Source organism: Balaenoptera physalus (assembly GCF_965194825.1).
Source record: "Balaenoptera physalus genome assembly, chromosome: 3".
In the NCBI taxonomy this organism is placed as follows: domain Eukaryota; kingdom Metazoa; phylum Chordata; class Mammalia; order Artiodactyla; family Balaenopteridae; genus Balaenoptera; species Balaenoptera physalus.
In genome coordinates this window covers 11,457,565-11,476,990 of record NC_138890.1, presented here as the reverse complement: position 1 = coordinate 11,476,990, position 19,426 = coordinate 11,457,565, and the positions used below count along the sequence as shown (strand labels likewise).

Here is a 19,426-nt window from a genome sequence, read left to right as displayed (position 1 = left end):
TTGAGGCGGACGGGGTGGGCTGAGCCCCCAGTTGGGGACCCTGTATGTATGGAGGCCTCGGGATGGGGCACAAGGGGGTTCCAGGCACTGGGGAACTGGCCAGGAGAGGGTTGGGGCAACTGCAGGGAGGAAGCTAAAGCACTGGGCAGTGGCAGGGGGGTAGGGTGGTGAGGGGCTGTGAGGGAGGCCCTGCGTGACTTGAGGAGTGCTTGGAGGTTACCTTCAAGCTTCAGGGCTGTTCAGTGCTACTACCTACCCCCCATCTACCTACCTCCCTGCCTGCCTGGCAGCTGTACCTACCCATCTACCCACCTGCCCACCCATCTATCCAGGCATCTCTCTGTTGCCGGTTGGCGTGGTCCCTTTTGGGTTTGAGATGGTAGATGTGGAGGTGGGTGGGAGCAGGAGGAGGCTGGTGGAGGGTCCAGGCCAGTGGTGATAAGAGCCCAATGGAGGCAGCGATGGTTGTGCCGACGGGGCTGCGGTGGGCTCTGACCTGAGCCACTGGGTCTGGCAGCCCGCGGGCACACAGAGGGTCTGGTGCCGTTCTGACTGAAGGGAGAGAGGCTGGGCGCATCTCTGAAGTATGAGCAGGAAGCCCAGGGGACCCTGGGGTCAGGAGAGACCTGGTATCCCCCAGTGGGTGGCAGGAAGCACCCTGCCCCCACCCCATGACAGAAGCCCGTCGAGACACCGGGCTACTCTCGCCTGCTCTGTGTGTTCGCTGGCGGCTCCTCACAGGCCCGAGGACCCCGGCTGTTGAGGGTGGAGGAAAGTGGGGGGGGCTTGTGAGAGACCCGGGGTCCGAGTGGCGGCCGTGCTGTGCAGCCCGGAGGGCTCGGTGGGCATCCGCTGCCTCCGTGTTAATGATTCTTTCTGCCTCTCTTTCGTGTCCTCTCTTACAGCCCCCAACTTCTGGCCCTTTCACCTCCTCCTTTGGAGGGGCAGGATTCTCAGATGACCCCTTTAAAAGTAAACAGGACACTCCCGCTCTGCCTCCGAAGAAACCTGCTCCTCCGCGGCCTAAACCGCCCAGCGGTCAGTACGCTTTCTTCTCTCACAGCCACCCGCCCACCGTCGCCAGACGGCGGGGGCACTGAGGGCCCCTCCTTTCACCAGCCCAGAGTAGAGCAGACGCTGCAGGGCCTGCACTCAGAGCAGGAGGGTCTCCCCTCCGCCCCGTCGCCTGGGTCCGCACACACTGTGTGCCTGGGACATGCTTCCCGCCCCACCTGCCCTCGCCTCGTCCTCTGGGCCCCTTGGCTCCGGGCTCTGTGTGGGGCTCCAGGGTGGTCTCTGGAAGGCCAAGAGCTCAGAGCCCTCCTTGCGGTCGGAAGAGCTTCCACATGGCCTGCGCTTCAGCATGTAGTCGTGGCCCCTCCGGCCTCCCCACCCGACCCGAGCTCTTTCCCAGGTTGGCTCAGGGAGGGCCCAGGGGTGGGGACGGCAGCAGCAGTGGCTGAGGCCCCCGCCTCAATTCAGTGCCTCAAAACTGGTTAAGAACTTGGGGAGGGGGGGGTGGGGGTCTTCCTTGGCCATGTTTGATGTGAGAGGAGGCAGGATGGCTCGGGGCTCCCTTCTCCTCTGCTCCGGCCCCAGCATTTAGGCGGATGGCCCCGAGCAAGGGGTTTCCTGTAGACTCTACCTCTCCTGGCTGCGGTGGTGTGGCTGCTTTCTCTCAGGAGTGAGCCTGGCATGTCCCCCTGAGGATGCTGAGGACCGTCAGCTCATGCAGGGGACCTCTCTTACGTGATGGCGCTAGGCCGACAGGCCAGGTTTCCAGCCTCAAAAGCAGAAAGCTATTGCTCCAAGCAGCAGAGGGGTTCACTGCAATTTCCCAGTCCATTCACCTGTCCCCTCTTCATCGTTCGCGCTCATCTCCCAGCAAAGTCACCTGTGTTGTCCTTAGACTTCTGGGTGGCCACAGGAGAACCACACGCTCCCTCGGTCACGCCTTCTGTTCCACAGCCTTCCTTTCCCCGGTCCTTTCTGTCGGAGGGCGGTGCTCTCCTTCCCGCCTGAGCTCGCCCTTCCCCATCAGTCTGCCCCGGGGACTCGCCTTGGCACCTTGTGGTCATCGGTGCAGGCCCCCAAGCTCTCTAGTTTCAAGGGGTCATCAGTCCAAGGCTGGCCAGTCTTCCTACACCTGCCACTGGAGCCAAACAGAGGGGAAGCTATTTAAAAACGCTGCCTCTCCCCTTCTGTCACCTGGGCTGGCCAGGGCTTTCTCTCAGGAGGACAAGAACTCGGCCCGCAGTGCCCGGTTTGGCCTCCTTGTGGATGGGTCATGAGAGAAAGCACGGCCAACAGGCGGGGTGGATTTATGACAGGTTTCCTGTGAACTGTGAGCGGGAACAAACACATAAAGAGATCCCTTCTGTGAGCCCCGCGGCAAAGGCGTTTATCGTGAAACGAGGGAGAAAAGCGAAGCAACAAAGGAACTCCCTCGTGTCTGTGAGAGGCAGTGGCCCTTAGGGAACCCCTGACGGTCTCCTGATGGAATGACATCGGGCCTTCTCACTCCGCCTGAAAGATGGGAGCCACAGCACGCCTGCACACACGTGCACACGCAGTCACACTCTGCACTCGTGCACACGCTCTCACAGTGCTTGCATACACCTGCATGCACACTGCACACGTGAAAGTACACACACACGAGTGCCCACACACCCAGCAGCTCCGCATCTGTCGGGCCTCGTGGGGGAGCTGCTCTTCTCACTGGCTGTGGCAGGCACAGAGCTTCATTCTCGGGGTTTCTTGGAAACACTTCATCTCAGCCTCCTCCCCTTCCCTGAACCAATGCTAGGTGCTTTTGAACTTGCCCTCCGCTGTCACCTCCCCTTGTGTCTCCCTCTGCGGGCCTCTCCACCCCGCCTTGGCTTCTGTTTTCAGTGTGCCGTGGACTTAGAAAGCAGAGCCCGCCAGAGGCACGGCTCACCTCCTTGGAGCTGACTTCAGGGCTCGGGCTTTTTAGAGTGCTGTCCACGTTTGGGGAGGTTTGGGCCTGTATCCCGGGGGTCTCAGGCTGCCTTTGCTCGTGGCTTTGGGCTGCCGCAACCTTGCTGTGCCACAGCCTGCTAGGTGCCGGGTGCCCCGAATATCCTCTTCACATCACAGCCCTCAAGGTGCACGTGCATGACTGTTAGCTTGCCAGATTCTAGCAAGACCCGCAAAGACAGGGCAGGCACCATGATGCCCTCTTACCGGAACTGGAAAGGGAAGTGAGAGAGGTCACGTGTGGCCCAAGGTCACGCAGCAAGGTGGTAGCAGGGCCACCCCTGCCAGCCTCCCACCCCCATAGACAGCTGTAATGAGAATCAAGCTGTGAGGTTCGGGTGCTCTGGACAATAGTCAGCTTGTGTGCAGTGCTTAATCTGTGAGCACCCACGATGTGTCCGTGTAGAGGCCTAAATGTCTCTCATCTGATTCTCTTACCTAGAAGCAGTGGCTGAACAGGAAATCCCTGCGTTGTACACACTGCTGGGTGGTAGGTACACACTGTGTGGTGGGTGCCACTGGAGCACTTCCAGTGGTGTTTCTGCTGTGATTTCATACTAACCTCTAACAACCTGGAGATTGCTGGCTGTGCCGATGTACCTGCGAGGGACACCTGGCCCAGCAGGTGCATGTTGGTGGGTGGGGGGCATTTGGCTCTTTGAGGGATGCGCAGGAAGGTGTCCACCCACGCTGCTTCCCTGATTGAGGGAATTGGAGCCCAGCTGTGTGCACTGCTCTCCCCTCCCCGATCCAGGCCGCAAGGAGCAAGGCCATTTAAACCGGAGCCGCCTGGCAGTTATCCATCCGGTTCTTAGCAAGACAGGTCAGCAGACGAGAGTTGGAGGAAGTCCCACTCAGAACGGTTGTTATGAAAGCGTCAGGCCTGGCTCTTGTTTTCTTGGCTGCTAAAGATGAGAAGCAACCAAGACGATGTCCAAGTGTTGTTGTCGTTGTTTTTGTAAGAAAACAAAGTCCAGCAGTTTGCAAGGGAGGGGATGGAATGTGCTTTTCTGCTCGTCTTGCTGACCCAGCCTTTTCCCGCTTCGAGGGGCCGCGTGGCCAGCATGTGGCAGTGGCCACCTTCACCTGGGAACGCCGGGCGGTCACACTCAAGGGCCATCCTGACACATGGGGGAGTGTTGGTCCCAGGCGGCTGAGCCGGGAGAAGATGAGGCAGGTACCCTGCTCCCGGGGACGTGTGGCCCTGGCGGTTGAGCTGTGATCCCGCAAAGGTAGGCGAGTGGACAATCCAGCCTGCTGGGTGATAATGGTTTTTCTCACAAACCACACACACAGCTTCATACCTACACTCCAAAAACCAAGAGGAAGGAATGGGCTCTTCTGTAACCCTCTCCGCCCCGCGTGTGAAATGGGTCTGATTGGCCACATTCCCACTTGAGGCTTGTCTGCAGGGGACCCAGAGGTTTCTAGAACCCTGCCAGGTCTTTGCGCCTAGAGTCAGCTCCGATGTGTGAGGCCAGGACAGGCGAATCTGATGGCATATCCCTCCAGCATCTGGGCCACCTGTCCCACTAGAATCCCGAGAGGCTGTGTGATCAGGATGGTTTCACGTTCCAGCCGCTTCCATTTCCCTGAGGGGCTCTGGGCAAGTGTCTTAAGCTTGCCGAACCTCAGTTTCCCTGCCTGAACATGGGACCAACTCTGGCCTAGCATGTGGCCTCTCTGGTAAGTGCCTTGCACAGTGATTACCATGATGGGCATGGTGTGCATCCCCCAACCCATCCCCAGGGTACAGAGACCAGGACTCGGGGTCCTCCTTCCCTGGCTCCTTTTCCGGGAAAGACAGAGGCTGGGCCTGAGGTGGACATATGCGTACAGGGATTTATCAAGGGATCCTTTTCCCCCATGAGGTTGCAGTTTAGCAGAAATCTTTGCAGTTGAAAAAAAGTCAGAGCGTGGGTAGTTGAACTTCAAAGAGGTCTCCAGGGTCCTCTCTGGCGAAGCTCAGCTGTCGTCACTCGTGGGACCAAATGCACGTTTGGGTCTGAGTTACTCCTGGTTTTTGGGGTGCCATCTCTTGTGCACCAGCGGCTGCAGTTTTTACATTCTGTGGGAGCTGGTTTTTTGTTTGTGTTTTTAAGCTTGATTGAAGACTAATTGACATGCGACAAACAAACGTATATAAGCATCAGCCTGTGCAGTCACGGTGGGGATCCCACCAACTGGGACCCTCACCAGGGTTCTCTGGGAAAGAGTTCTGGTGTCATAGGCGTGTGACTGGCGCAGCCTGCGGCTGGCCATCTGCTCTGACCCAAGCCAGAAAGTGGACCTTTGGGGACTGTCAAGAATCACCCTCTGCGGCATGTGCACGGAGCTTTGGCGTCAGCGCTGAGTTCTCTGTGCCTGGAGGTCTTTTCTAGAAAGGTCTCTCAAGGTACGAAATGACCAGCAGGTGTCTGTTTGGGGTAGAGAGAATTGGTTTCTTCTAGGCAGATGCAAAACAGACCGTTCTGGCAGCCGCCGAAACCTGTCAGTTAGAGTTAGCGCTGGCACACCTCCCCCAGGTAAACAGCGGTGTGCTTTCTGCAACGGACCGGAGATCGAGATCAGTCAGAACTCACCGCCAAAGAGTTTCTAGGTAAAAGTTGTTGATTTGCAAAGGGAGAAACAGATTTTTTTTTTAAGTGCAGGAAATGGCTGTGTGGGTGTCAGTGATTGGGCCTCGCGCCTGCGGCGACAGATAGCGGGATCCTGTGCCCCGGGCCCCACCCTTGCCACTTCCTGCAAGTGCAGCCCCGCGTTGCGGTTCCTGCAGCGCCTGGGTGACACCAGCTAGCGTGCCTTCACCGCTAACCAGCCAGTCACCTTTAACCTTTCCCCAATTTAATTATTATTACTGCTAATAACCTTTTCACCTTCAGGATAAAACTGCGCACACACTGGTGATGTCCTTCTGCCCCTCTTCCCCTTCCCATAATTCTTCCAACACACACAGGACAACGGAATACCGTTTAACCGGGGTCCTATTTGGTTCAAGTGATTCTCAAAAAGTAAATAGATAAGTAATCATTTCTCGCCTAGAACATGAGTCCCCCCCCACAGCTGTGACTGACTGGCTGCGGGGTCTTTCTCTCGGGTGGTTTTCTGGGTGCCTCCCACTCTTGGGCCAGCCCGCTGGCTCGGTGGTCCGCTTGACCATCCCGGGAGCTGCCACACAGGACTCGGTCAGGGAGGTCGCCCCGGGTTCGTCCGTGGCGCCAGCCCAGGTGTGTGCTCGGCTCTGAGATGCCAGGCTGGGGGTGAAACCAGGGTGGTCCTCCTTGGCCCGTGTGGGTTCTGTCCGCTTGTTTATTGCACAGGATCCACTCTTAAAATGGCTTCTCCAGTTGAGCCGTGCGGTTAGCACCTTAGCCTTGAGCTTAACTACTTTAATTCCGTTCCCACGATGATTTCAGAGAGATAGTTTGGTGGGTACCTGTGAAGTTCTAGAATGGGACAAAAGCAGCTCGCTGCCAGCTCGAGGAGCCTGGAAAATTGTGGCAGTTGCCAGCCAGGGTTGGGGTGCTCCAGGGGAGCCTCAGGCGCCCAGCCTGGCGGAGTCTTCCTTTCCCGCGGGCCACCGCCTGCCCGCCGGCAGCTTCTGTGCCAGGGCTGGGCGGGACCCCTGACAGCGTGTGCTCGAGAGCCGGCTCCCAGCAGAGGGAGAAAAGTCATTGTCCTCTCAGCCTCTTAACCTGTAGAACGCCTGGAGATGACTTGCTCTTTGGGGTGAATTTCTGTTCTGCAAAGGTGGCAGAGTTCGAAAATAGAAGCATTTGCCTACCTTAGCACACGCCCACCCTCCTGCACCCGGAATCGAGCGGTGGATTGAGTGGGAGTTGAGTGACGCTCTTGTTGCCTGTCGTTCAGCGGGGTGCAAGTGCCCAGGCTTGGGGTTCTGGAGCAGAGGAGTCAGGGCTCAGCCAGCTGGGCTCTGGTGGCGGGGTATAGCAGGGCCTCGTGTTGGGGTGCAGGCCCAGAGAGCCTGGACTCCCCTCTCTGATGTCTGTGCATCCGTGTGAACAGACAGCAGCTGCCACCGTGACCCCGGCCCCCCCCCGGCCGCCGGGGGTGCCTCGTGTACCTGCCCCCAGGCCTCCCGCAGCCCCTTGGTTCCACCTACAGCAAGGTGAGGGGGCCCAGGAAGATGTTCCCTGTGCAGCCCTTGCTGTTCCGATGGGATGAATGTGGTCCCTCATCTCTCCATCTCTCACGTTCAGAGCACTGAGTCAACCCCCCGCCACCGCCATTGTCAATTGAAAAACAGCACATATGTGTATCTGAGTGGGTGGTGGGAACTGGCTGTAAAGGGAGTGAGAGTGGGCGGGTCCCCCATCTACTGCAGGCTCTCTTGGCTCCTTTCGTGCGGCCCCTACAACGGGAGGGGGCTCCGGGTGGGCTCTGCCCCCCAACTCCAGTGCACAAGTGCCTTCAAACTGGCTTCCAGACCCGCCGTATGGCACCCTGGGGATTTTGTTAAATGTGGGCACGGCGCCTCTCTGCCCGTGCAGTGGTGGCGTTCTGGCAGCATTGGCACTGCTTTATAGGGAGGAACAAAGCCTGGGCCACCGCGGCCCCAGGGCTCTCCCCACCAGGCTGTAGCTAACATCTCCCTTGTCCCCCGCAAGGCACCCTAGGCCCCTCAGAGGGACGAGGCAGGCCAGCACACAGGGCTGATTCAGCAGAGTGTGTTGCAGGCTCAAATCAAAGAACAAATATGATTTTTCAAAAAGCAGAGCTGTGAGACCTGCCAGTCTGCATTATTTTAGTTGCGAAGACTGATTTGTGATTTGTAAATTCGTTTATATGTCATGTACCCCCTCCCCGTTTTTGCTGCAGAACTAAAGTAGCCCCTGTCAGGTTTCTCATGAATGTCTTAGGAGCTTTTCGTGGAAACCTTGAAAATTGTATTTTTCAGTCCAAAGGATATTTGTCTTTTGCGGACCCCAAAAGTGTGGCTGCTTTCCTTCTTCTCTCCTTTTCCTTCTGACAGTGCGAAGACCCCACATCCAGTGGGCTCCTCACCCTTGACTGCCCCAGGCACCTCACAGAGAATGAGAAGCGCATCAGTTCAGGGGGCACCTGGTGGATAATAGTAAATATTTGTTCAGCTTTTCTCAACAATTCAGAACCAAACCTCATCCTGTTCCCTTCAATGCATTAAGCAGATTTTTCTTAAAATTCGGTAAATATTTTTAGTGGAAAATCTCAAGGCTGTGATGGTGGGGACCTCAGATTTTATCTGCCGGCGCTGTGCTGCTTGGCACGGCTTTGATCTGCCGGGCTTGCCTTCTCCTCGCGTGTGCATCAGCCAGAGCGAGTGGGGCTGGTGTCTGCAGGACTCCTCGCTAGCAAGCCACTAGGGTGGCCCTAGGGGTCACGTCCTGAGAAATTAGCTCTCCTCGCTCGCCCGCCCCATCCCGCCATAGGGGGATGTGTGTTTTTCACGTGTGTTGGTGAAAAGCGATCTTCTTCAGTAAAAAGTTCCCAAGTGATTATGGATGTGAAAGGTTGTGCTCCGGACAGCCTGCTTTCTCTCTCCCCCCAGTTAAGCTTTTTTGGTGGGTTTAAGGGGGCAGGAAGGGAGGAGCCAAGGTGACAAGGAGTGCCTCCTCCCAGCCACAGCTCTCCAGTGTAGTATGACTCTCAGAAGCCTGGTGGTTGTGTAGGCGTCCCCTGTAGTATAGAACGAGTGACAGTTGTGTAGGCGTCCCCTGTAGTATAGGACGAGTGACAGTTGTGTAGGCGTCCCCTGTAGTATAGGACAAGTGACAGTTGTGTAGCCGTCCCCTGTAGTATAGGACGAGTGACAGTTGTGTAGGCATCCCCTGTAGTGTAGGAAGAGTGACAGTTGTGTAGGCGTCCCCTGTAGTATAGGACAAGTGACAGTTGTGTAGCCGTCCCCTGTAGTATAGGACGAGTGACAGTTGTGTAGGCATCCCCTGTAGTGTAGGAAGAGTGACAGTTGTGTAGGCGTCCCCTGTAGTGTAGGACGAGTGACAGTTGTGTAGGCGTCCCCTGTAGTGTAGGACGAGTGACCGTTGTGTAGGCGTCCCCTGTAGTGTAGGACGAGTGACCGTTGTGTAGGCGTCCCCTGTAGTGTAGGACGAGTGACAGTTGTGTGGACGTCCCGTGTTGCAACGAATGGCAGTTTGGGAACGTCCTGTGTTGTGAAGGGTAGTAGCTCAGGTGGGGCAGCTGTCCTGACCACAAATCTTTGTTTTTTATTTTTGTGTTTTGTTGTTTTTGTATTTAAGTCTCATCTACAGAACTGCATTTTCCAACTGCAGCCCTCAATCTTATAAATAGAACGCAGCAAGTATCTGGTTGGGATGAAAACATAGACTCATGTCTATTTTTGATATTTTCATTCATCCGATTTATTGAGACCCTCCCAAGTCACCCAAACCTCTTACTTTTCTTCTAAGTAAAGAATTTCAAGCAAGAGAACCTGTCTTCTTTCAGTGTTCACATTTGTATGTTGAGGGGGATTTGTGTTCCATCATTCTCTCCACTCGCCGCCGCTGCAGGGACCCTCCCGGCAGAGAGCTTCCCGAGAGGCGAGGAGGGAGGGTTGGCGCGGGCTTCACCACTGCTGGGTTGCCGGGGGCCTGGCCTCGGAAAGTTCAGAAGTAGGAGAATAAAAGACATTGCTACCAGGGTGGGGCCGGCCACCGAGGTTTTTTTTAACAGCACACACCGTGGTAAACCATCGGGTTCATATTGTTTTTGCTCAAGGCCGTCCTGTGTGCGGTTTCGGTGCACCGCTGGGGTAGCTGCTGAAACTGCTGCGGTTTGAAATAAGCCTTATTCTGTCCTATCCTCAACCTTGCGTTCCTCCCCCTGGCCATGAAGACTCCTCTGAGTGACGGAGAGTCTCTCTGGGGGTCGCGGCAGCAGCTTCCAGCCCCCAGGGGCTCTTCATTTGGTTGTCTGCAGTCACAGCCTCCCCTACGCTCGGGGCTCCCGTCCCTGGGCAGGTGTCTAGGAATGACAGGCCAGGTATCATCCTGGTTAGCTTTATACCAAAATTTAAAAAAAAAAAAGTGATCTGTGCCCTCTTCACTGAAACACGCCCCAGTCAAGCTCTTTCCTTACTCGCAGTACCCGGAGCCATGGAAAGGCATAAAGCCGGGCAGCCGACTTTGCTCAGGGGGCACGGAGGCAGATCGAGTTACTTTGTCCCGTTTGAGATGAGCAACACCTCAGAAAATCGGAAAAAAAAAACAATTAGGGAGTTAGCAGAAGTGGTTACGTAAAAGCAGGAACTAGCCCCAGAATGTTTTAAAAGTGCAGCTGCTAAAAATAAACGGGGGCGCAGAGTGGGAAGTTTGGACCGAGGGCAGTCAGGGCGAGGGTTTCTTTGTAAAAAGCCTCTGCTCGTGAGCATCGTGTCAGGCCGATGGGGACGCCACCGATTTCACATGTGCCCGGTCCGATAATTCAGCCTCTGTGCCCGAGCACAAAAACAGATGACCGAGAAAAAACCGTTTGTTTTTCTCCCCCCCCCCCACGCCCCCGAAAACAGGAGCAGTTGATGTGCCCTGGTTTCATATTAACACAGTCATGATTTCTAAATAACAACGGTTTCGGCAGCAGAGCAAAACCAGGCCCGGGCTGTGCTTGACGTGATTGCCAGTTCTCATCTCCCCGATCATCTCTTTGCTTGTCGGAAACCTCAACTTGACATTCTAGCCGGCTGGATTCTTAACTGCCCCCCACCCCCCGCCAAAAACTGATTTAAAAAAAAAAATCCCCCAAAGCAGGGGGGGAAGGTCTTCTTAATTGAAAAGGGAAAAAAAAGAAAAGCGCAGAAGTGGGCGATGATGTATTTATTTGAACATTTGGACTGTTGTGGTCGCTCTCAGGGCCTGGCTGGGGTCGACTGACCCACTTATCCCGGCTCAGATGTCTGCCCTTTGTGAGCAGCTCCTGCAAGAAATGCTCCAGGAAATCAAGCAGCCGTCCGCCCTGGACTTGCTGCTGGAACCAGGGGCTGCTCTGGGCCCTGGGCTTTTCAGCCTGTCCCTGGCAACCCTTACTTTTTCTTGGATTTGGATTTTGCTATTTGGTCCATTATTTTAGTTTCTGATTTTAAAAAATAAGCCCAGGAGTGCACCGATGAATATTTGTTGCCCTTTCCTGCAAAGGAGGGAAGCCAGATGCCTATATATCCCTTCCTGGCTCATCAGAGGGGCTCCCCCAAAGGCCTCAGGCCCCTCAGGATGGCCCCGTGGAGCCTGGGTGGTGGCACCAGGAAGAGGGGGCTGGTATTACTGGCACCTGCAGTGTGCTGAGCCCCGCCTACATGGAGCTGACCCTCAGGTGTGCTGGAGGCTAGACCAAGAAGCCTGCGGGGGTGGAGTGAGCCCTGGAGAAGGGTCTTCCAGGGGAAGGGCAAGGCTGTGCCAGGGCGGGGGGAGACTGGCCGGGCTGGACAGTGCAGGGCGGTCAGCATGGTGGAAGTCGCTAGTTGCTATGGGAAGGAGGCCGCGGTGGCCAGGCTGCAGGGACTGTGCCCACTGAGATCAGTGTCCCTTCCCTCAGTGTCCCCATCCCTCAGGACCGCGTCTCCCAGGGTGCCCCTGCCAGAGGCACACATTATACCGGCTCAGTTTGCAGGTGAGGACCCATCACCCTGGGCCCAGAGAAGGCTGCAGGTGTTTCAGGGGCCCCCCCGAGCATAGTTCACCCGGGAACATGTCTGTCCGTCCACGATCAAGCCCCGGTGATGCCACGGCTTGGGGTTTGGAGAGCGAGGCGGGGTCTGCGTCGTGGCGCACCCTGCAGGGGGACTCTTCTGTGGTGGGTGTGGAGCACGCCTGGGGCGTGGTGCTGCTCCACCATGCAGAAGGAGGTTGCACGGAGGGACTGAGGAAGCAGGATGGTGGCGGCCGGTGCAGGCAACTCAGCAGTTCAAGGGGAGGACACTGTTGCCCAGGGGCTGCACGTGCCCACCACGCTGCGCACGGGACATACGAGCGGCTCTGTCAGAGCAGAGAGCTGCAGTCGGGGGTCCTCGGTTTTCTAGTGGGGAGCATAGGGGCAAGCTGTCCTGACCTCTAGGGATTGGAGCTGCGCCGGCCTGGCCTGGCATGGGCAGACCAGTAACGCCTGATTCACGAAAGCAGGCAGCGCATCCCAGGCCAAGCCCGGCTCCGGCAGCCGTGCACAGCCGGTGCTCTATTACCCTGTGTGAGTGTGCTAGGGCCGCCGTAACAAATACCACAGACTGGGTGGCTTAGACAGCCGAAGCTGATCGTCTCACAGGTCTGGAGGCTGCAAGTCCGAGATCAAGGTGTAGGCAGGGTTGGTTTCTCCTGAGGCCTCTGCTTGGCTTGTAGACGGCGTCCTCCCCCCGTGTCTTTCCGTGGTCTCCCCTCTGTGCACGTCTGTGTCCGACTCTCCTCTGCTTCCAAGATCACCAGTCATATTGGATTAGGGCCCACTCATAGGACCTCATTCTGATTTAATTACTTCTGCAAAGATCCCGTGTCCAAAGACAGTCACATTCCGAGGTACTGGGGGAGAGGACCTGAACATAGTGAATCGGCGGGGGGGAACCAGTTCAGCCCATCACAACCCCATTTCATGGATAAGGAAACTGAGGCTGAGAGAGCAAGGCTGAGTGGGGTGGTGGCCGTGCTCCGCACCGTCTTCCAGGGGCCCACACCCCACTCCCTGCCCGGGGCCGAGCTGGGAGGGCTGAACACAGGCATAGGGAGACAGCGGGTCACAGGCGTTTGAGGTGGAGGTGCCATCTGGGCAGAGGGACTGTCTGGGTTGGGGGGTCCTGGGGGGGGAGGGAGGTGCCGCTCAGGCCCTGGAGGGCTGTCGGGGGATGAGGTTGGGAAGGGTTTCGTGTGGGCTGTAGGGCCTTCTGGATTCGCCACAGCGGATGCGGGGGCCCAAGGCAGGGCCGGGCGTGGTGGAGCTTGCATGTTAGAAAGCTCCATTCAACAGAGGGGTCTAAGCAGCGGGCCCTGCCCTAGGCAGCGGGGACACAGCCGAGGACAGCAGGGCCCTCACCCTCGTGGAGCTCACGTTCTCTTGGGAAAGAGAGAAAATACACAGCAAGTGACATAATGACGGAGCATGACGAGGGCTGCAGAGGCATCTGAGCCAGAAGTGGGGAGGGCGGCCTCTGTGTGTGCGGCACCCACACGAGGAAGAGCGTTCCAGCCTGGGCAGCAGCAAGCGCAGAGGACTGCGCTGGGCAGGGCCAGGATGGCCGAGGCTGGGGTGTGTATTCCCAGCGCAGCGGGGGGAGCTCGGCAGTGTCGGGTCAGCTCTGCGTTAAAAGGCCACCTTGCTGGGCGCGGATGGCCCATGGGGCGAGAAGCTGAGAGGGTGAGCGGCCAGTGGCTGTTGCAGGGTTGGTTCCCAGGGACCCGGGAGAGGTGAGGACCACTTGCCTGGGGTGGTGGTGCAGCCATGTGGACCAGAGCACCCTGCCTCACGCCCACCCTCCCTCCTGCCCAGGGTGCCCCTGGGCTCCGCCTGGCTGCCCACTGCTCACAGCTGCACAGCCTGGAGTTGACAAGCTGCCGGGCAGGTCTTGCCCGACCCCTCCCGCCAGAGCTGCACGCTCGCTTCTGAAGAGAGGGGAAGGGGTCCACAGCAACATGGCAGCGCTCTCCTGTCGCTGTGGTGCCGGGCCCGGGAGGCCTCGGCTCACCCATCGGCTCGACCCTTGGACCAGGGAGTAGGCTGGTTGTGTTAGCTGGCCTTGGGGGAGGCATTTCTTCAAGGCCGGCGCCCAGATCGCCCTGCTCTCTGAAGCCCAGGGGCTGAGGTCCAGGAGGGAGAGGAGGCGGCGGGATAGCCGACAGCAGGGAGAACGTCTCAGGGAGGGGCATTTGTTGCTGGGGGGTGGGGCAGCCTGAGGTCTGTGGCTCTGTCACAAATAGGAGAGAAGGGACCAGAGGTAGAGAACTCAGCCTGCACAGAAGATGGGTCGTGGGGATCAGCCCCAGGACTTCACCCTGAGAAGCAGTTACCCTGGGGGAGAGAGACCCTAATTCCTGCTGTGCCGCGGGGTGGACTTGGCACCGCCCTTCTGGGGAAGGGCCCACCCAGGGGCTTTGTCGGAGGCTCACCTGGCTTATTGGGCCTCAGGGCTGACTGAACTGATTCGTGGCCACAGGGAGAGGTGGACCGATGTCGCAGCCTACAGCCTCCTCCCCACCCTCCCTTCTTGGTCGGGGTGCATCCTGTCGGAGCCTGGGCCAGGCAGTGCGACAGGGAAGGTCAGGCTGCAGTGGGCACACCTTCTGACCCACGGCTCCACCTCCAGAAGCGTCTCCTATAAATAAACACACGTGCGTGGTGCTGCTGCTCGTGACAGTGAGAGCCTGCAAAGGCCAGGGGTCAGCAGAGGGGCCCCATCAGGCCACAGGCAAGGGCATAGAGGTGCTCCGCTCTGACCGCAGGAAGCAACAGAGGGCTGGGCGCAGGGCTGCCTGTGTCTCAGAGTCCTGGGCAAGCCTCGGGAAGTTGAGACTCTCGGTTTCCTTGAACACGCAAAAAGAAACCAGCAGCAGCTCTGACGGGAGGGGGCGGCTTGGGGCCTCTGTGTTCCAGCTGTCGGTGGGGGCATCCATGCACTGGCATCACCCGCCCACCCAGAAGTCCCGATTCAGGTGGGCTGGGGCGTGGGGATTTTAACCAGTGCTTCTGGTGGGCTCGGCGCCCGTCTCTTCTCCGTGGGCTCTCCCAGTGGCGGGACTGCGTCACTGGTGACTCGAATTTCTCATGCATGGGTGAAGCTGACGGAGACGGGGTGGCATTTGTACCTTACGGCCGCCCAGCTGCTGCATCGAGTGACAAGTAAATAAACTTGCGTGTCCAGAGGGGCCTCAGGTCAGGCTCTCACAGGCCCCACACACACTGAACCCTGCTCGCGCAGGCACTGCGGTGCCGGATGCTGGGTGGCCTGGAGTGGGGCGCAGCCCCGAGGAGCACGCCGTGCACCAGTCACCCGGTCTGACCCCTACCTCTTCGTTCCCACTTCCCAGACAGGAAACTGAGGCCAGCTGGGGCTGAGGGGTTGGTCCTCATCTGGGTCTCAGAACTAAAGGTGACAGAGGCTGGAGTCGTTAGGGACACCTTGGGGCCGTCAGAAATGTGGCCTGGGAAGCAGCGTCAGAGAGGGTGGTTTTGGAGCTGGGCATGGAGATGGACGTGCGGGCAGGTGGGGCGGCAGAGGAGAGCTACAGGGGTCAGCTATAGCTCAGGGCCAGGGGCATTCTCTGGATGTGCAGCTGGATGTCCAAGGTCTTCTGTGGAATGTGACCCTCGGCTTTTGGGTTCTTTTTGCACATTACTTTGAAATTGCAAGAGTAAACATAGGCAGCTCAGTTAACAAATCAGAATCGTGTTAAGTATTCTCGAGCCTCTAGCCCGGGCTTGGACACAGAGCTGCCAAATTGAACGTCCCACCCCCTGGGTGCCCCAGTACCCTGGGCAGCTGTTGGGCAAATGAATGGCATCAGGCAGGAACCTGGCCTGCAAAACCGGCAGATCCCTGAGGCTCATCATGTGGGTTCCCCCCCACTCTTGCCAAGCAGGCCTGGAGAAGGGTCTGGTTCCTAGCGGATTGTTCTGACATATTGGCAGGATTTGTTGGGAGAAGCCACCTGTCCTCAGGCCACACCCCCCAAGCATGGCCTCACAGCCTCATTTCCCTCCAATTCTAAACACCTCTCTCCCGCGTCCCCGTGGAGATCTGCCTTGCCGGGACCGGGGCATCCCAGAGCCACCCTCTTGGCAAGAGCCCAGAAAGGCCCAAAGCCTGCCCCTTGGAGCCAAAGGGACAGAAGCGGGAGCTGGAAACAAATTTAAACCCAGGACGGCAGAGTGGGTTTGTCTGGTGAGCTGCCTCCGGACCCTCACGACTAACACAGCTAACTCTACACACACCACGTTGTGAAACTAATCGCCCTGTTTAGTTGCAAGTAATCCGCTCCCCCTTTTTTTTTTAATTGTTGGAAGCTTGCAGTGTATTTTTCTGCTCAGCCATGACTTTTTAAAAACTCAATGTGATAGTAAACGTGTTGCCACGCTAAAATGAATCACTTTGAAACACGCCTGCATGTGAGCTTTTTAAAGATGATGTAAATTTTAGCTGCGGTGGGAGGGGAGGGGAGGGGGTCATCTGAAGTGGTTTTCTTGTAACGCCCACAAACCATTAAGCCTCCGGGATAAATGGAGAGGAAAGCCAAGAGCCACGCAGATTCCCCAGGGTCTGTCCCACGAGCGGCATTCCAGCTCTTTCCAAAGAGGGATAGGGTTTCCCAGGGAGCTGGTACCCGGCTCTTCAGTCAGGACTCTGTTCTGTCCGTGGTCAGTAACTTGTATTTCTTTTTTTTCTCCCTTTTTTTTTTTTTTTTTTTCTCCTAAACTTTCCAGGTAAAAGTACACCCGTAAGCCAGCTTGGTTCTGCAGACTTTCCCGAGCCCCCCGATCCGTTCCAGCCACTCGGGGCTGACAGCAGTGACCCGTTCCAAAATAAAAAGGGGTTTGGGGACCCGTTTAGTGGAAAAGATCCATTTGCTCCCTCCTCTTCAGCTAAACCTTCTAAAGCCTCCTCCTTGGGCTTTGCAGACTTCACCTCTGTAAGTTAAGTTCTCCGCCTCCGCGCCATTCCCTCCCCTCCCTCCGCTTGCAGCTTCTTTGGGGTTATTTTTTGTGTGTGTCTCTTTTGAATGGCAAACCTCCTCCTGGCTCAAGTCTCCCGGTACCTCACACCATCACCCGTGTTATTTATTCTGTACTGCTGCTTTCTGTAAGAAAAACGGTTTCTCAATAAAAAAAAAAGAGCTCTGGTTTGGATACTCTGTGATAAGGGCACGTTTTCTTCCAGCAGGGTGGCCCAGTATGCCTGTTTTTCTGTCCTTCACGGTAGACTCTTTGTATTAGTTCTGTTGCCCAGAGCCTGTTGTGTTCATTGATTTTTTTGGAAGCCACGACATCAGACGCTTCTGAAGTACGAAAACAAGACTGCTAAAGTTACATTCGGGTCTTGCTGTCCTCAAAAAAGTCTTTGTGGGGGAGTTCTGATGGTCCTGCCCAGTGCATTTTGGGCAGCAAGTGCGAATTGAAGGACCCAGCCGGATCACATGAAGGGAAAGCAAATTTGATTTTTTAAAACTTTTATTTCAATTACCAGCTACAATGAAAACTGAAATGCAACCTAGAACAGCCACTCTGAATCCCCTTCCTTTTGCAGGGAAAAAAACCAAAAAACCAAAACAAAAACTCAGAAAGCCATTAGCAGAGTTAAGTGCCTTTTCCGAAGCTAATCCAGGGATTTTGAAAGTCTGGCTTTGTGTCTTGGTGTGAAAAAAGATTGCAGATCGTAAAACGCTGTCACATTAGAGTGTTTTCAGTACCCAGAGATCTTGTTCTCAGAGAGCTTCAGACGTTGTCTTCCCAGAATCAGTTTCACTGTCTGTTGCGGCACCTGTGTTTTTTAAAAGGTTTTCTTCACTCGATTTTGCAAAGTACCCTGTTTCCTTGTTCGTTGTGAGATGTATTGTTTATAGATGCTTCCACTCCTAGAATATCCGTCTTAAAGCATGCTCTGCCGTATCAGTGCCCAGTGAGCACCCAGTTCCTTTCAGAATCACCTCGCGCACGGCTATGCCGTGGCTTATTGAAATCGCCCAAGACGCCGACACGTTCCTGGCTCTTGGCGACCTGTAAATATTTTATGACTGCAGTTAGCCGGGTTTTGTTGACAGCGAGTGCACACTGCGGATCTATACAAATGGCAACATTGTTAATAAAAGCCAGAAACAAAACCGGCTTTATCTACAGTTTCTTAGATAGCACTGCCTTTATTTTTCAGCGGAACAACTGTGAAAGGCTGATGAAAAAAATAGAGCTATTCATGCACGACTCAGGTACTCTAGGGTAGGGCGGAAGGGTAAGTGGATTTGAATGGCAATTGGAAGAAATGACTGTTCTCTCTCTGAAATGCACAGTTCTGTTTCCTGTGCCCACCTCCCCCCCCCCCCCCCCCCCCCCCCGCATAGCTGGTTTTTGGAAAACTTTTTTTTTTTAAACCCCCAAGATTTCAAGTTATCGTTTGACACATCATTTCTGGTCATTTCCAGCACAGTTGTTAACATCGATTAAACACCCCTGGGATTTAATCACCCTCAACTCCAGGCAAGGAATTGGATTCTGCCCAGTTTGCAGCCCTGCTGTTTTACGTTTAAAATCACCTTTCCCGCTTCAGACGCCCCAGTCTTTCCAGGGGAAATCACCTGACTGGGAGATTCAGCCCACTCTAATGGGATGGGATGCGTGGGAGGCAGGACACCTAACTGGTTTGGTTTTTCCCCTCAGTCATACCGTGGTCCAAAACATGGTCAAAAGTGTCCCACCTCCAGGGACTCAGGATGTCCTTGCGTTTTCATGGCGTCCGGGGGCTCAGTCCATTGGCTGGTGGTTTCTGTGTTCACTGGACCGCAAAGATATATGCCAACTCAAGGCCAAAGTTGGTTCCTCTGGTTTGTGTACTTCAGCTTCCCTGAGTAAATGCAGAGAGGTCTCTAACTGCCCAGCAGCCTGGCAGCGTGACTCTTTCAGATTGGATGTTCTAAGCGTGCCATCAGGACATGTTGTTACCCATGCAAAAGCAGCTTGGTCCGTGTTGGAGTTCAGGGACGCCAGTGTCACAAGTGTACTCAGTCCTGCCCCCCTTGGCGCCCCAGCTCTGCCACTCTGGAACCGTCTGATTTACAAGCCCCCAGTTTCCATCAGTGGGTTACTTGTGCTTGTAGCGGCTCACAGGAAATCTCTCCGGTATTTCTTTTAAAACAAGCCTTTCTGTCTTAGGCGAATGTGTTTACTAGGAAGTAGTATTTAGAGGTGAGCAAAACAGTGCTTTCTTTCGGGAAGTCTGCATTAAGAGCAGAGCAAATATCAGACGGGATCAGTCACGCTTTGCGTCGTCAAAGAAGTCGGATGCATTTGCGATAGCAGGATAAGCGAGTTAATGGGAAGTGGCTAGAAGTGTCCCCACGCATGGTGATGGCAGACGGGTGCACATGTCGATCCCTGGGGAGGAAGGGTGCCGGTGCTTCACGTGCAGAGGCCTCTGAACCTCGGATTTCTGTGGAGAGGCCGCCGAAATCAAACCGCTTAGAGTCCGTCAGGCCCCGGCGCGGGAGCTATCTCGGAAGAGCAGAATGCTCGTGCCCAGCCGGGTCTCGGTTCCTCGACGGCACAAGAGTGAAGCAGAAATTGGAGCTTGCCGTTTACCGAGCAGCTCCTGCACCCGCAGGCGGTCCAGATTTGCGCCGGCATGTAACGCATCCAGGTCAGAGGACAAGAGCGCGGCCCGGTCAAGGTATCTCCACCGGGGCCGGGGGAAGGATTTTCTGCTGCTCTGAGACACAGAGGGAGCCACAGAGAAGCC

The 19,426-nt window shown here is 56.1% G+C and overlaps 1 protein-coding gene across 34 annotated transcripts in view; it reads left to right on the top strand.

Annotated features, from left to right (window-relative positions):
* Positions 1 to 19,426, top strand: part of EPS15L1 (epidermal growth factor receptor pathway substrate 15 like 1) — a 101,028-nt gene that overhangs the window by 78,433 nt on the left and 3,169 nt on the right. For 11 of the 34 annotated variants that reach the window (XM_082456211.1, XM_082456208.1, XM_082456231.1 and 8 more), the window contains 3 exons: positions 906 to 1,038; positions 3,440 to 3,487; positions 16,408 to 16,613. The exons of 3 other annotated variants lie outside the window; for them this stretch is intronic. In XM_082456211.1, the coding sequence (XP_082312337.1) occupies positions 906 to 1,038; positions 3,440 to 3,487; positions 16,408 to 16,613 (387 nt within the window). Of the gene's footprint in view, positions 1 to 905; positions 1,041 to 3,439; positions 3,488 to 15,615; positions 15,869 to 16,407; positions 16,831 to 19,426 lie in introns of those variants that run through there. 20 more of the 34 variants (XM_082456230.1, XM_082456222.1, XR_014262018.1 and 17 more) reach the window with 18 other exon arrangements.